The sequence below is a fragment of the Lissotriton helveticus genome, chromosome 4_1 (genome assembly GCF_964261635.1).
Source record: "Lissotriton helveticus chromosome 4_1, aLisHel1.1, whole genome shotgun sequence".
NCBI lineage: Eukaryota > Metazoa > Chordata > Amphibia > Caudata > Salamandridae > Lissotriton > Lissotriton helveticus.
Window position 1 is genome coordinate 1971678916 of NC_136063.1, and position 17366 is coordinate 1971696281.

Genomic DNA, 17366 nt, shown 5'->3' on the forward strand with positions numbered 1-17366 from the left:
TGTCCATTGTTGGCTGTAAATAAGGAACTGAAAATAAAAGGGGACTTTCAGCCTCCGAGGTGTGGTTCGAGTGCTTCTACAGGAAGGAGGAGAAAAAGACTTTTGAACACTGTTGTTGAACGACTACATTGAAAAGCAAGTCTTCAGACCATGGAGGCTGGAAACCCGAATCGTAGAGCTAGGTGCATTGTAGGCACACTTATAGGAGGAGTTATACTCTTCATTATTCTAGTAGTTGTAGTCTCGTATTTAGTACCACATGAGCAGGCAGTAGAGGTCGAGGGTACACCTACACCTACTACTGTTAGCAAAGAAGAGGTAAAGGTAGGACGTGAAAGAGCTTTGCTGCTAGAAGAGAGCCGTAGATTACACGTAGATCTGTCCCTGGGTAATTTCAAGCTTAATGCATATGCAAAGTTGGTGTATGAGTACATTGATGCGATGGATGCAAAAGATTGCTATGTGTGTATGCAATTGCCTGTTTCTGTAGACGAGGGTATTAGATACCACCATCTTCCATTGACATATGGAATTTCATCTAGTTTGATGCTTAGCACATTTTATGGTCGCAATCATTTTGAGTATTTATTTTCGAATTATGATACGGTGCTCCCTGAAGTGCCTGCCTATAAGCCTTTGAACAAGTATGATTATTATAAGTCAGAGGACTGACTTGGAACATATTTTATTCCAACCCAGGAGTTGGATACAGCTTATGCGCATCGTCATAATTTGACGTGCCTGTTGTCAGACACATAGAAGAAATGAATTGATCAGGTAGAAGATATATATTGAAAACAAAAACAGTTGCCAGATTCAGGACAAGGCAAAGTGGATTGGACAGATGAAGAAAAGCTGCACAAGTCTAAAATGAGTTATGGTCCAGTAGCTCTAGATGAAGTACAGAAGGAGAAGTTGTGCATTCACCGACCACAGACATATTATGAGAATGTTAACGTAGGTCACACCAAGTGTGAGCATACTTTCACTTTTGAGTATTATGCAAAGGATTTCTTGCAGAGTGTGGTGCAAGTGATTCCAACGGTGTGTTTTGTCTGTGGGAGGAATGCTTATGTGCGACTGCCTGAGAAATGGTATTGAACGTGCTATTTAGCGATAATTTTTCCTATGATTTATCATACAGAAGATTTTGAACTTCTTGAAGGAGGACAACATGTAAGAGTGAAGCGAGGTGAAAGTGCAGGAGCCATAGTTGGGGATATTTTTAGAGCAATAATATCAACTTTGGGAGTGATCATGAATGATGTGAAGATAAGACGATTGGGGACTGTTGTGGATGAGTTGTCGATGACTACAGCTAAGTCGTTTGTGTTGGTGGAAGGTGAGATGTTGTCGATAAGGACTATGGTTTTACAAAATCGTCTTGCATTAGACGGCTTTCTAGCTAAAGAGGGAGGAGTCTGTAAACTTTTAAAGGTACAAGAATGTTGTATTTATATACGAGACAATAGCAAGGATCTGGAGAAATATATAAGCAACATTACTGTGATTCATTATGAGAATGAAGACTTGACTGGAGAAACTGTGTGGAAAAAGATTGGAAAGGGCTTTGGAAAGTTTGGAAGTTGGTTTGCTAACCTTGGAAAAGGGATTATTGGTTACATACTGAAGCCAATAATAATAGTGGTGTGTTGTGTGATTGGATAGTGGGGATTGGTCAGAGCGTATAAGTGGTACAGGTCAAGCCGATTGGAGAGGTCAATGCGAATACAAGAGAGACGAATGGAGAGACTGCAGGACAGTCAGTATCAAAGTCTGAAGAATATGGAGATGCTCAGGAGAGGAAAAATGGCGACAAGCTCTGTATAAATCAATTTTTCCCTAAGGATAGTGTAGGGTGTGATGACACGGGTCATCAAAGGGGGGAACTGAGAGAGCGCCATGTTATTTTGAAATTCGTAGGGGTGCACCATAATCCCGAGTAGTCAGCACCCACATATTTAGAGGGCCTACAAATGTAGTTTAGACTTATAATGTTAGGCTGAGAATCAGCACGATATATATGGATGTGATTAGTAACCAGAGACTACTGTAGAGTTTTAATCGAAATGCAGTGTTGCCTAAAATAGAAATGTAATCACCTGTGAAATGTCGTATTATTAACAAGATGCTTTTGAAATATACGATTATTAATGAGTGAATTAACATAGGCTTTAGAATTAAAGCTGGTGCTACATTGAAAATATAATTAACGTGTTGAAGTAGTGAAATGAAATGTCATGCTGTGTTAGAAATGCATTTGAAAATGCAAGGGCTGCTGAAGCCTTGAGAAGCCTAGTTGTATTTTCTTTTGTTAGCATTAGTCGAGAAGGAATGATTTTCTCTTTCCGGGGAATGCTGTCCTCAGCAAAATATGAAATTGTAACTTCAAATGTTTGCAGAGATGTTCTTATGTATTTTGGATTGCAGGTGTGGAGAAGTGTGGCTCAGGGGTTAGAGGCAGCAGATCCGGAAGCTGAGATCGGTCCTGGACCAGGGTTCAATTCCCCGCCTCGGCGGGGTCTTGGGCTAAAAATTCCACGGACTCGATAATTCTCGCCCCGGTGCCTCCTCGACTCACGGGTTCACACTCTGCGACTCTGGGCAATAGCTTGCTTAATCTCCACAACAGCCCCTCGCGGCGGGATGCCTGACTTTCACCTTGTGGATACCCTGCTATCTCACAGGGGAATACCAGGAAGGGTTCCCTAAGCAAGCGCCGGGAAACCCACTGCGGGTAGCTGTGCGCTATATAAGCTCAACTACATTTACATACATTTACAGGTGCAATGCCACAAGGCTCGTTAGGTAGAAGGGTCCATTGTTTGAGAGTTAGGATAGTAGGGGCGAACGGATAAAAGCTGCCAAGAATTTGGGAGTGCAACATTTAGCGAGGAATGTGCCTGGGACCCAAGGACACACCAACGGACACTGGATGGAAAGGTGCCATACTGGAAAAATCCAAAGATCTTTACCTGCCAGAGGGGCATACCTTTAGGCGTGTCGACTGTTTTGGGGATTTTGCATTAGGGACAGCACCCGAGGGTGGAGACCAGATTTTAGTCAGGGAACGGACAGAGCAGGATGTAGAAAGCTGTAGAGAGAGAGTCTTAGGAAACTTAGGGCAGAGTGGGGTGTGAGAAGGAGCATCTTAGAACGAGCTCGACAGTTAGAATATTTGCCTAAAGAAAGTGAATGTACGTCTTTGGAAGTCTTCACCGCTGACACCTTTACTCTTGTTTGATGGGAATGTTATATAGGGATGTCACCTTAGAGTAGTGTAGGGACAGACTAACCATTTCCTTTTCTTTTTGTTAATGCAGTCCAAACTTCAAGCTGGGGCTGTTCTTGGTTGCCTGATGTTACTTGAATTGACTTTGCTTTTTATCCTGAATCACATAAGAATTTTTTGAATCTCTTGCTGAGATGTTTGTACATTCAATTAATTTTGGCTTTGTAATAAATCTTTGAAATTCCAGTCATAGTCAGTGGTCATTTTAGTTCAATTGGATATGTTTGGAAGTTGTTTAATTACATCATTGTGAAATCTTTCTCCATATTTCTTGAACAGGGAAAAAGTTCCAGTCGACCTTGTTTGGGATTCTAGAGATGGGTAAGAAAATCTAGAGAAAAATCCTAGCTTCCCCAGTCTTGAGCCAACTGAACCAGTGTTTGAAGTCCCAGGACGTTTAAAAAGATAAAAGACTAAAGATGCTCTCCTGCTACGATTCTGCTATAGCTCAACTTGAGAAGCTTCTCTACATTAATTTCCTTCATGATTTTAAACATATTTTTAAAAGGTATGAGGTTTTGGTCAGACAAGAAAATATATTTCTGTTTGAAAGGGTACACCACTCAGGAACTGGGCACTTCCTACTCAGTCACATCTACCAAGGAAGGCGATTGTGATGAAACATGGGTGCCAGACACTCAATTAATGTTTATTAACCCGAATAATACCCCAGAAAGGACAGAATAATCTCTGCCCGTCACCCACATGGACCTCAGAAAAGAGCATATTTTGTAAAAAAAAATCACAACCTATTTTCTCCTTCCAATTGTACAATGAAAACTTTAACAAATGAGAAACTAAAGAAAATAACCTTTCAAACTGCAGTCACCATTAAGAGTGTGACTTACTCAAAAAATGTGTTGGGTGAAAATGGCTTGCTTTAGGTCTGGGATTTCTCCTTTACGCTGTGTCAGATGTGCAGTCATCTATCATTGAGAAGAGGATAGGAGGGTCACATATCAATTTGAGCTACACTTTTCCCCTGGATCTCCCTCTCCTGCATTGACCAATACCAGAGATAACGCAATTGTAACAGCGTAACCGATTACACTTCAGTTTTTTACAAATGGTATACAATGATAGTCCTTCGGTGAATCTTCTTTTGAGAGGAGGTCATGTGGGAGCTTCAAGCTCACCAATCACTTGGTAACTGGAATGATTTTTATTGTTTCTTAATCTTAAGAGTGTGTTATCATGTGGGTTTAATGTTTCATATTTGGGTAAAACTGAAGTGTAATCAGTAACGAGGTTACTAAGATAATGAGGTAGGGAAGTGTTGACTTATCATACTTGGCTTGCGTTTTCCTTGGCTCATGGCCCACTCAATTAATTCTTCTAGTTTGCTTATTCATGGTTAAGCATTCATGAGCCTTATGAGATCAAAAGTTGTAGTTAGCAAGCCTCTTTTGAGCAACAACTTCAGAGCTGAGTTCGTAGTCCAAGAGTGTCCCAGACTTCCCACACCATGCAGCACCGCCTTGATAGCATGCATAGCGCCTGGATACCCCCGCGGGTGATTAGTCGCGCTAGACAAATACAGATTATTGACTGATGTGATACTTGCCAGTCTGCACCACTTCCTGACCAAATAATTGCATCTGAAAGAGCTCATCTGTCAAAAAGGCGCACCTCTCATCATTGGGTTTTCTGCTAACATAAAGGGACAATTTCAAATTGTTGCAACTCTATTGTCATGTCTGCAGAAAACGGCAAGTTGGATCAGTTGCTAAAAAGTGAGATCACCAAAAAGTGCAACTCTTTCAGCCAACATCAGGTGTACTGCTCTCCTCATAGGGAGGGATGGCAGGACCATGATGCCAGGAGGGCTGTTGGCACCACTGTGACGTCAGGAGGGCTGGTGGCACCACTGTGACATCGAGAGGGCTTGTGGCACCACTGTGACGTCAGGAGGGCAGGTGGCACTACTGTGACGTCAGGAGGGCTGGTGGCCCCGTGACGTCAGGAGGGCTGGTGATGCCGTGACGTCAGGAGGGCTGGTGGTGCCGTGAAGTCAGGAGGGCTGGTCGCACCACTGTGATGTCAGGAGTGCTGGTGGCCCCGTGAGGTCAGGAGGGATGGAGGCACTGTGATGTCAGGAGGGCTTGTGGCGCCACCGTGACATCAGGAGGGCTGGTGGCACCACAGAGACGTCAGGAAGCCTGGTGGCACCATCGTGACATCAGGAGGGCTGGGGGCACCACTGTGATGTCTGAAGGGCTGGTGGCACCGTGACGTCAGGAGGGCTGGTGGCACCACAGTGACATCAGGAGGGCTGGTGGCACCACTGTGACATTAGGAGGGCTTGTGGCGCCACCGTGACATCAGGAGGGCAGGTGGCGCTGCCATGACGTCAGGAGGGATGGTGGCATCTTGACTTCAGAGGCACCCCATGACAATTACTACAGAGTAAACTGGATGAAATTCACCAAGGAACTGCTTCCATTACCTTAAAATCGTAGCAGAAAGAGGTCTGGGGGCTACTAAACTTCCAGTTCTGAAAGCCACTCTGATATCGGAGGCAGATTCGGGGATCCAGACATATACCCTAAGGACAATATACATCCACGAGGCACTCCCACTGCACTGTCCGGTTATAATGTGGGTGGTGTGAGGTGAAGAGGGCGACAGGACCTGGTGGGAGAGTATTTTGCATGGTGTTCACATAATACATACTGTGGCTCTTCTCATGGCCTGAAGTTTATCTAAAGCTCATGCTGTTGCCATATGTAGCGCGCAGTCGCGAACGCATAATTCTTGCACCAAGCTATTCTTGGCGGATATATAGCTGCATGTATATAATTTCAAAGGTATAAGTAACAGTTCCAAGGTGCTCTGGCAAATGCTTGTGCATTTTAACTGCAGCTTGGAGATCCCGGTGTACAAACAGACCCCCATATTAGTTTCTGAATGACAAGTTTCACAAAGATAAGTCCTTAGAAATATATGGAAGTCTGCAAAGCGGGACGGCTTAGAGATCTAACCTGCTAGTTAATGGGGCTGCTTTCTTCTTCAGCCAGTGCAAGTTTGAAATAAATAATGCCCCATCTCAACTGGAACCCAACATGAGTAATCCTAAGACAACTGTGCTAGGTATTTCACTGTCTTCACAAGTACTTAATATAACTGTACTTGTTCATCCGTCCAGACACTGCCAACCTTACAAGCACTGAATATAACTGTACTTGTTTGTACATTCAAACACTGCCAACCTATTGCCAATCAGCTGTAAAATCCATGAAGCAAGTACCCAGCCCCAGGTCACTTATCCCACCTACTTCTGGCACAAAAGGTGCACTTACGAGGCTTATACTACTGCAAGGCAACCCGTGGCAGACTTCAGGGTACAGGGAGGATGTTGCAATGAGAAGCGTTGCTGAGTTACCTGTATCTCTTGAAGATCTTTGTCACACAGGTTCTGCAGTGGATCAATAAAGTTCTGCTTGACTTCAATATCCAACAAATTCTTTACTTCTGCCAATCTCTTCATTGACTCCCCAGCATCCAAAAGCACATCGCCTAGGGGAGGGGGAATACAGGGAAATGAGGTCATAGGAAAGTAAATGCAGCTTTATATGTGGAGTTTGTGAACAGTGGGGGAGTGTAGCCCAGAATACAGAAGTATCTCAGAATTAAGAGTCCCTTCGGTTCTTCAGGTCAGGAAGGACAGAGGATGTGGCCAGGTAGGTAGCATATTTCTAGTTTCTGACTCACGTGCCATCAGAGGTATAACCGTGAGTCATGCCCTTTCTACTTCACAGGGTGGATCTGTTCCATATTTATAGAAGGCGCTGTGCTAAGGCCAAGTCACATGCCAGGGGCGTGTAAGCAGAATTTGGAGCCCTGCTCCCCATTAATGGCGGGTCCGTTATTAGGCAAAGGTAGGATTTTAGTAAGAAAGGCTGCATAGCTTGGATCAGTATCACTATCCATAGATCAAAAATACAAATGCATCTCTGCCAACTTCAGCAAGAGTCAAAAGGATTAACAGAGAATGAACCCTCATCTCTTCTCAAGAAAGTTTCTGGTAAAGAGCGAGGTAGTGTGTAGAAGTGAATCTTGCACTGTCCTAAATATTATCAATTACAAAAAGGGGGTGGATATTGTTTACCAATATGCAGTGTAACTAGTATAGATATATGCTTTTTAGGTCAGAGTTAACCCCTCGATTGTTTATGTAGGCGGAGTATTAAAGGAGTCAAATTTGTGAGCGTGAACAATTTTGGACGTCGCACGGAATAAAGCAAGGTCTAAGGTCAGTGTCCAAGATGTTCTTTATTGACTTAACAACCAAACTCATGGTAGAGCATTGATACTGAGTTTTTACCATTCTGAACAGGCAACAGCTTCAAAGTTCTTTCGCCCGGTGTGGTCCTAATAACTCAGACTAAGGATAGTGGCTTTTTCGAGTGAGTTTGTACTTTTTTTCAATATTAGTGTTTTGTTGTTTACAAGTAAAAATGGTTTAGTAGGCATTGGCTTTGTATGTATTTTCTTTTTTTCTTTTTAATGTATTCTTTCAGAAACACTGCACCTTACAATTGCTGTATATGACTAGATTCGAAATGTAGATTAATAAATGTTATAGTTGCAAGTCTATAATTAGACTGAATTCATGGACATTGTGAGGTCACAACGATACAGAGAATGTTTTTTTATTATTTTATTTATTTTTTCAGATTGAGCCCCCGACGAAGGGCCTCATGGCCCGAAATGCATTGGGCACTACATGAAACTACGGGCATTATATAAAACTACAGTGGAATGATAATAATCATGGGAATGAGATGTAATTGATGCATTATGATGTTTCTAAATTCATAATGTGTATATGATAAATAGTAAACGCACTGTGATTCTGATCTTTATGAGTCATTTGGTTTGTCAATGTAAATTTTGTATATATATATCACATTGATGTATAAAAGATAAGATTGTGTACCCAATGCTGGGTGAGCAACTGTGCGAACAGGCTAAGTGGTTTCACTTGAGGTTCTTTGAGGAACAGGTGCTTGCCTTACTGCTTCCTGAGAGTCCCACAGGAGTAGCCGGGGGAGTGGAGGCTGGTAAGTACAAACAAATGCCAAACAACACACTGAGAAGTACTTCCTTGCAATACCTAAACACCATTACACTGTCCACCCTCACCCAACAGGTAGCTAGCCATCTTGCTTAGGATGCCTGTATGGGGGAGGGAGGCCTGCACTGCAACTCCTACCATGTCCCCTGGCCCACAGCTGAGCAGGCAGCTGAGTAGGATACAGGCCTCCCCACCCAAGAGCAAGTGTCAGACATTGCACAGTTCAACAAACAGACTTACAGGTAGGTAGCCATCTTGTAGAGGAGCACTGTTTGGGGGTGGGAGGCCTGTATCACTACTCCCAGCATGCCCCCTGGCCCACACTCCAGCAGCATGGAGTCCTCCCCCACCCAGGAGCATGTGTCAGCCATTGCACAGTTCAACAAACAGACTTAAAGGTAGGTAGCCATCTTGCATTGGAGCACTGTTTGGGGGTGGGAGGCCTGTATCACTACTCCCAGCATGCCCCCTGGCCACCCTCCAGCTGCATGGAGGCCTCCCCCACCCAGGAGCAAGTGTCAGCCATCGCACAGTTCAACACACAGACTTACAGGTAGGTAGCCATCTTGTATTGGAGCACTGTTTGGGGGTGTGATGCTTGTATCACTACTCCCAGCATGCCCCCGGTTCCACACTTCAGCAGCACAGAGGCTTTCCCTACCCAGGGGCATGTGTCAGCCATTGCACAGTTCAACAAACAGACTTACAGGTAGGTAGCCATCTTGTATTGGAGCACTGTTTGGGGGTGGGAGGCCTGTATCACTACTCCCAGTATGCCCCCTGGCCCACACTCCAGCAGCATGGAGGCCTACCCAACCCAGGAGCAAGTGTCAGCCATTGTACAGTTCAACAAACAGACTTACAGGTAGGTAGCCATCTTGTATTGGAGCACTGTTTGGGGGTGGGAGGCCTGTATCACTACTCCCAGCATGCCCCCTGGCCCACACTCCAGCAGCATGGAGGCCTCCCCCACCCAGGAGCAAGTGTCAGCCATTGCACAGTTCAACAAACAGACTTACAGGTAGGTAGCCATCTTGTATTGGAGCACTGTTTGGGGTGGAAGGCCTGTATCACTACTCCCAGCATGCCCCCTGGCCCACACTCCAGCAGCATGGAGCATGTGTCAGCCATTGTACTCTTCACCCTCACCTAACAGGTAGGTAGCTATCTTGCTTGTGATGTCTGTCTGTTAGAGGGAGCCCTGCACTACCATTCCCACCATGCCCCCTGGCCCACAGTTGAGCAGGATACAGACCACCCCCATCCATGAGCATGTGTCAGCCATTGCACTCCCCACCCTCACCTAACAGGTAGGTAGCTATCTTAACTCTCCTGATGTGTGTGTGAGTGTGGTAGACCTGCATCCCTAAACGCAACAACAATTGCATGCTTTGCATTAACATTCAACATGTATGAGTAAATGATGTTCCTCTGCACTATGATATTACACACAGTGTTGCCATGAATTGTACTACTGGTGACTTCATAATTGTGTAGTGTACAGATAGTCGATGATACGCAGATGACACAATACTTGCACAGTGCCCAACACTGACCATTCCCCATCTACTCCACAGGTGATGAAGAACTGACTGCTGAGGACCACCCCAATGACCAGCAGAGCCAGTCTCCACCCCCGGAACATGGACTCTCAGATGTGGACTCCCAGGACAGTTTGGACGATGAGCTCCGGCCCAGCCCATCTGGTGTGCCACAGACCCAGAGGTCCCAGGCCCCCATCCTCCCCACCACCACGTCTGCTGCAACAACAGAGCAGCAGACCCCTGCTATCACGGCCTCTGCCTCCACCACAGCCACCACCACCACCACCGCCACTACCACTAGTACCACCAGTACCACCTGCAGCACCCTCCCTGTCCCAGGGGATGACCAGCCCACAGCAATGACCGTGGAGGCCAAGGAGAGAGTGCGTGGACCCACAGTGGCGAGACAAGAGGTCCGTGGCAGCAGAGCAGGTGGGAGGGCCAGGGTCACCACCAGACCTCGGGAGGAGTGGACACCATCCCTGGACCACTTCACCAGAGTTGTGGAGGCATACCAAGAAGTCCAGGGACAAAGTGGCCGGGCTGATGAACTATTAAGGGTGTTCATCCTGCTGATGAGGTCCATCGACAACCGCCTTGGACAGATGCTGGACCTCATGGGCCAGCAAGTGGCGTTGCAATAGGGACAGGCCTGTGTCCCAACCACCACCTCCGTCCCCTCCTGTTGTGCCGCAGGATGACAATGCACCATCCTCCCCTGCGCCAACAGAGAGGGGCGAGTCCTTTGACACCGCTGGCCATTCAGCAGGCCCCCCAACACCAAAAAGATCTAGGGGGCGTCCAAAGAAGTGCCTGGGAGTCTCCGTAGGCAAAGCACCTGCCACACGCCAGTCACGGAGCCAGCCATGATGATAACCCTCTTCCCCACTGCATTCACTGTTTGGACTGTCTTTCCCCACATTTCCTTGGCTATGGCACCTGTCTGTTGGACTGGGTCACCACATCCTTGTGGTGTCTACTCTTGCATCTCATCGAACAGGACTGTCAACTCACTGCTCATTCCCCACCTTCATGTAAATATTCCCGCACAATTCACATGTCCACTTTCAAAATAAAATACCTGACGCACCTGATTTTGTGCATTATCGTTTTTAGTGCAATATTTACAGTGTTGACAATGTCCATGATGTGTCCAAATGATGTACAGTATGTAGGGCAGTATTCGTCTGTAGCACCTAGGGAGACACAACAGAACAACGGTCACTGGTCTCATTGTGGCATCACAGGAAGAACACTACACAAAACATACACAAGACACAACAGGCATACTAGACTGCAGGTGTGAACAAATAGGGTCCAGCATACGTTCCCATATGGAACATCAATGTCACATTTACCACACACAGGTGACTGAACGTGTGCCTGTCGGTTACATCCACGCATAGTCCTTCACAACAACAGCAACCACACCAGAAAATGTACACGTTGCACCTCATCACCCACCTTCAAGTGAAGTAGCGGTCAATGAGCTGTTGGCGCAGGTCTACTCCTTCCTCCTCTCCACTGTCCTCATCACTGGACTCAGGTCCTTGAGCAGGTGGTGGCTTTGGTTCCTCACATCGTCCAGGAGCAGGGGGACACCCTTGTGGATAGTCAGGTTGTGCAGCATACAGCATGCCACAACGATCTTGCACACCTTCCCAGGCGAGTATGCCAGTGCACCTCCGGTCCTGTCAAGGCAGCAGAATCTTGACTTCAGCAGGCCAAAAGTCAGTTCGATTACCAGTCGGGTCCTGCCATGGGCCTCATTGTAGCGGATGTCAGCCGGGGTCCTGGGATTCCTAAGTGGGCTTAACAGCCATGGCCTACTGGGATATGCTGAGTCACCTGTGAATGACAAACACCCATTGCAATGTTGCACTGCCAGAGTGCAACAGGTAACACACAGCATGCCATATCAGTAGGCATACTCACCCACAATCCAAGCACGCTCGGGATGCAGATTCACCATCATCCGTGGCACCATCCTGTTCCTCATGATGTACGAATCATGCGCCGAGCCAGGATACTTCGCACACACATGAGACATGGTCATGTCCGCAACGCCTGGAAAACATCGGAGTGAAAGACAAAGCTCTGAAATGGCTTTCATCCTTTCTCTGCCAACGCTCCTTCCAAGTCTGGGAATGTGACAGCCGCTCCCCTGCCATCCCCCTCCGGTGTGGTGTGCCACAGGGCTTGTCACTTAGCCCCACGTTATTTAACGTGTACATGGCCCCATTGGAGGAGATGGTCACCCCATTCGGAGTCACTATCATCAGTTATGCTGACGATACACAGCTGGTGGTAACTCTATCCCACCCCAAGCAAGAGCCCTCCAACCTCCACGGCTGTCTCTCCAATATACATCAATGGATGAACGACTCAGCCCTTAAACTAAATGGGTCAAAAACAGAGATTCTGCTCCTGGGTCCAAAAGCGCGAGATCTACCCCCGAACATCTGGCCCGCCTGTCTTGGTGAACCCCCTGCCCCCAAGACGGAGGTCAAAAGTTTGGGAATATGGTTAGAGAAAGATCTCACCTTTAGAACGCAGGCAAGGAAGACGGCCGGCGTCTGTTTCGGCCTGCTAAGATCATGCAGGAAGGTGCTTCCCCTACTCCCTTTTAATTCCCGGAAACAGTTGATCCAAGGCCTGATTGTGTCCAGGCTGGACTACAGAAACGCCATTTATTTGGGAGCCCCTGAAACCACCCTCCAGACACTACAGAAAATCCAGAATGCCGCTGCCCGGATGCTCACGAACACCCCGGCCAGAACATCTGCGAAACCCGCATTGAATAAATTGCAATGGCTACCGATCAGGGAAAGAGTGGTATTCAAGGCCCTCTGCCTGGCTCACAAAGTGCTCCACAACGAAGGCCCACCAATTCTCAAAAACTGTATCACCCCCTATAGACCTACTAGAGCGCTCCGGTCGGACCACGAAAACCTCATTGTGGTACCCAAGGTGAAAAAAGCCCGCTCAGGAGGTCGCCGCTTTTAGGTTCACACAGCGAAGCAATGGAACGCGCTCCCTCTGAAACTAAGAACAGAACCGAATCTCCTCCGCTTCAGGAAATCGCTCAAAACCCTCCTCTTCCCATAATCACTCTTACTTTTCCGCATTCCCTCCCCTCAGGATTACGAGGCTTAGCGCTGGGATACTCATGGGTGACTACGCGCTCTATAAAAACCTTAAATAAATAAATAAATAAGGCACTCCACCTGCACATTGATGGAATGATAATGTTTGCGGTTCCTATAAATGTGCTCCGTCGCCACCAGACCTACATGGGTGCAATCGATGGCACCAACAACATGTGGGATGCGCCCAAGGGGATAGAAGTCCCCCTTCACGGCAGCCAATTCTCCTCCCCTAGGGAAATGGATGTAGCGATTCCGATACAGCATCATGGCTGCAAGAACATCCCTCAGCACCATGCTGAACATGGGCTGCGACATCCCTCCAGCGCTAGCCATGGTCTCCTGGAAAGAACCTGTTGCAAAAAAGTTGAGTGCTGCCATCACCTTGCATGTGGGTGTGAATGCTGTTGGATAGTGACGGTGAGGCTGCAGATGGGGCTTCGATAGATCACACAGGATCTTCAGTGTTGGTCTATCCTGGCAGAATTTCCGTATTATTGCCTCATTCTCCACGCCCTCCAGCACTGTCAGGTGACGTAGGAGATTTGGCCTACTCCTAGTTGAGATGTAAAATTGAAAATGTCAGTGACAACCATCATGAGATGGCCACAGCACATACCATCAATGTTGTCAAGGAAAAACAAAGACTGCCTGAGAGATGCATGGCACACCAGGTTACATGGGTGGCCTTTTGATACACACAGAGGGCACACCTCTCCTCTGACAATACACAAGTGCCACAAACACATCGGGGAATGTGAATGCGCACATACTGGAGAACACAATTCACATGTGCAGGCAAGGGGCTGCAACATCCGCCAATGTTTTAGAAATTACCATTTCTGTATCATATCCATCAACACAATGATCACAGTATCAGGAAAACTTTCAGTTGTGTGCATGAGCTGTTGTGAATGCACCAGTCTGATACGATACAATGCAGTGACACAAGCCTTGTCAAGGTCATCACTGACCCACAACAAATTGATTTGTACTACATCATTAACACCAGCTCAAGAGTGTCAAGCATCATCAGCCATCAAATGCATAACTAACATGGCAGGGACCACAGACCAAAGTGTGTCACACTGAACGTGCGTCCACCTGTGGATGACAGGGAAGTATGGCATTGTATGTACAATGATGTGCCCTTCACCATGTTGCTGCTGTGTACTGATACACTCTTCAGGATTGACATAGCCATTAATGGTCATGAAAATAGTGGTACCTACCGCCTGTCCCCCGGCGGTGTGACGCCAGCACCACCCCCTTCACAAGTGCGGTAGCCATTGGCATATGGACATGTGTACATGGCGGTGGGCATGCTCCGCTGCATGCATCGCGGTACCTACAGCCTGTCCCCGGCGGTGTGACACCAGCACCACCCCCTTCACAAGTGCGGTAGCCATTGGCATATGGACATGTGTACATGGCAGTTGGCATGCTCCGCCGCATGCATCGCGGTACCTACCGCCTGTCCCAGGTGGTGTGACGCCAGCACCACCCCCTTCACAAGTGCGGTAGCCATTGGCATACGGACATGTGTACGTGGCGGTGGGCATGCTTTGCCGCATGCATCGCGGTACCTACTGCATGTCCCCGGCAGTGTAATGCCAGCACCACCTTCTTCACAAGTGCGGTAGCCATTGGCATATGGAAAAGTGTACATGGCGGTAGGCATGCTCCGCCGCATGCATCGTGGTACCTGCCGCCTGTTCCCGGTGGTGTGATGCCACACCACCCCCTTCACAAGTGCGGTAGCCATTGGCATATGGACATGTGTAAATGGCGGTGGGCATGCTCCTCCGCATGCATCGTGGTACCTACCGCCTGTCCCCGGCGGTGTGACGCCAGCACCACCCCCTTCAGAAGTGCGGTAGCCATTGGCATATGGACATGTGTACAAGGCGGTGGGCATGCTCCTCCGCATGCATCGCGGTACCTACCGCCTGTCCCCGGCGGTGTGACGCCAGCACCACCCCCTTCACAAGTGCGGTAGCCATTGGCATATGGACATGTGTACATGGCGGTCGGCATGCTCCCACACCGTGGAGGCGGTCGTTGGATACTTTTGAATGATGCACCATCACGGTAGCACACCCCGGGAACCCGCGGTGCATCACCGCCATGGAGCATTGCCTACAGCCAATGGGAGCGATAATCGCGGTGGCATGATGTAGATTTGAAAGTCGCGGAAGGTGTGCTCCGTCACTGCGGAGGTGGTCATTGGATACTTTTGAAAGAGGCAGACCTGGACAACCAATTGTTGCGGCTTTGCAGCTTCCAAATGACCCCAGGCGGCTATAAATCTGTGGGAGTGAGCCTCACATTTCCACTGCTCACAGCGTGGGACCCTCTCCTGCTGCTGCCTGAAGTGCCTGCTGCCTGGGACCCTCTCCTGCTGCTGCCTGAAGAGTCTGCTGATTGGGACCCTCTCCTGCTGCTGCCTGAAGAGCCTGCTGCCTGGGACCCTCTCCTGCTGCTGCCTGAAGAGCCAGCTGCCTGGGACCCTCTCCTGCTGCTGCCTGAAGGCCCTGCTGCCTGGGACCCTCTCCTGCTGCTACCTGAAGAGCCTGCTGCCTGGGACCCCTCACCACTCACTATCACCACAGGTGTTACATGTCCACAGGGATGGCTAGGACAGAGAAGATCCGTGCCAGTCCATTCACAAAGCTAGAGGTCCTTGTGAACGAGGTGCTGGCACAGTACCCAAGGCTGTTTGGTGGTCCCAATGTAGTGGTAAGTCACCATGAAGGTAGCTGCAGGGCAGGGGGTGTCAAACGGTTAGTTGCGCAGCTGCAGTATATGCCTGGTGGTGTGGTGTTGTGTGAAACACTGACAGACAAGCTGTCTCCAGGGCAAGGGAGTGTGTGTATCACAATGTCACCCTTTTATATGCCTGGACTTGTATGTGTGTGTGTTGTATGTTACATTTTCAGACATGCAGAGCCAACGGTTGATAGCCATGTAGGTGCCAGGACAGTATTTGCATGTGCAAATATTTCTGTGTGCACTTGTAGTCTGAGTCAGTGTGACCCAGAGAGTAGATTCAGTGCCTGCCCACCATAACAATTATACATCACCAAACGTACATGCTTCTTGCTCCAGTTCCTTCACACTGAATTGTAGATATGCCCCATCTATGCTCTGGATTACTGCAGACCTACACACTTCTGTCGATGCATATTGTGTTGAGGCATCATGCATTTGTGGGAATATCATGGAGCATATACGCCCCAATGTGTGCATGCAATCACAAATGTCTGGGCCATGCATAGTGCCATTGTGAGGGGTCCCCCAGTTTTGGAGGGAGGGAGGTTACAATTAGTCATGAGTCTGTGTCTTGCTACTGTTCTGATAGATGTTGGTATCTGACGTTGTGTAACTGGACATTTACCCTTCTTTTCTCTCATACCTGCAGCTCAAGGTACACCAGCGTAAGGCCTTGTGGAGGGGCCATTGCAGAAAAGGTGCGAGCCCTGGGGGTTTCCAAAAGACGATGCACCCACTGTCACAAGAGGTGGGACGACATCAGCCGGCTGGCAAAGCAAGTGGCAGAGATGACCTTGGGGTTGCTACCACGCCCAGGGCGTTTGGCACGGCGCAGCATAACTCCACTGATGGGCCGCATCTTGGCAGTGACTCATCCAGACCTGGATGCATGTCTGAGGGAGCATCGGCAGCAAGGCAGAGGTGGTGAGTATCTGGGGAGGGTGACATTTGCTGGGAGTGGATGCATGTGTACAGGGCCTGTGGCACCGGAGACCCATGTGATGTGCGTGCGGTGCTGTGATGTGTTGTGTAATGTGAGTGGCTGCTGTGATGTGTCGTTATATCAGGCATTGGCCAACCCTGACCTTACTGAGCTGATAATCCCTGATGTACCTTCGCATTGACAGATGGGTTAGGCTCCAGATGGTCATTCTTCATTGGGATAGTGTGGGGAATCCATAATGGGGTGAACTGCAGTGTCAACTTTCTGAGTGTGACTTCAGGTATGGCTACTTTGCATGCACCATGATCGTTGAGGCCCACACATCAGACAACAATGTGCCCCAGGTGCTTGCTATGGCATACTTGGCATTGTGGACTGTAATGACCTAATAGATGTGTGTGTTGTCCCCTCCTGTTCCCTGAAGGTCTGACATTGGTAATAAGTGTTGTATCCACATCATGTCCCTAGGGCAGGGAGAGTTGGGGGGTGGGGCACTCCATCTACGGGCAGGGAGTAGTGCTGTGTTGCATGAACATGGCTAATTCATGTCATAATTTGTGCGTTACAGGCACTGTTGTGGTCTATGTAGTGT

At 48.1% G+C, this 17366-nt stretch overlaps 1 protein-coding gene across 1 annotated transcript in view; it reads right to left on the minus strand.

The window, feature by feature from the left end:
- LOC144828242 (endophilin-A2-like) overlaps positions 1-14728 on the minus strand; it is a 33767-nt gene extending 19039 nt beyond the window's left edge. Inside the window, exons 1-2 of the mRNA XM_078686320.1 lie at positions 14650-14728; positions 6676-6808 (exon numbers count right to left, since the gene is read on the minus strand). Coding sequence (XP_078542446.1) covers positions 6676-6808; positions 14650-14728 — 212 coding nt within the window. The remainder of the gene's footprint in view (positions 1-6675; positions 6809-14649) is intronic.
- Between the last annotated feature and the right edge of the window lie 2638 nt (positions 14729-17366).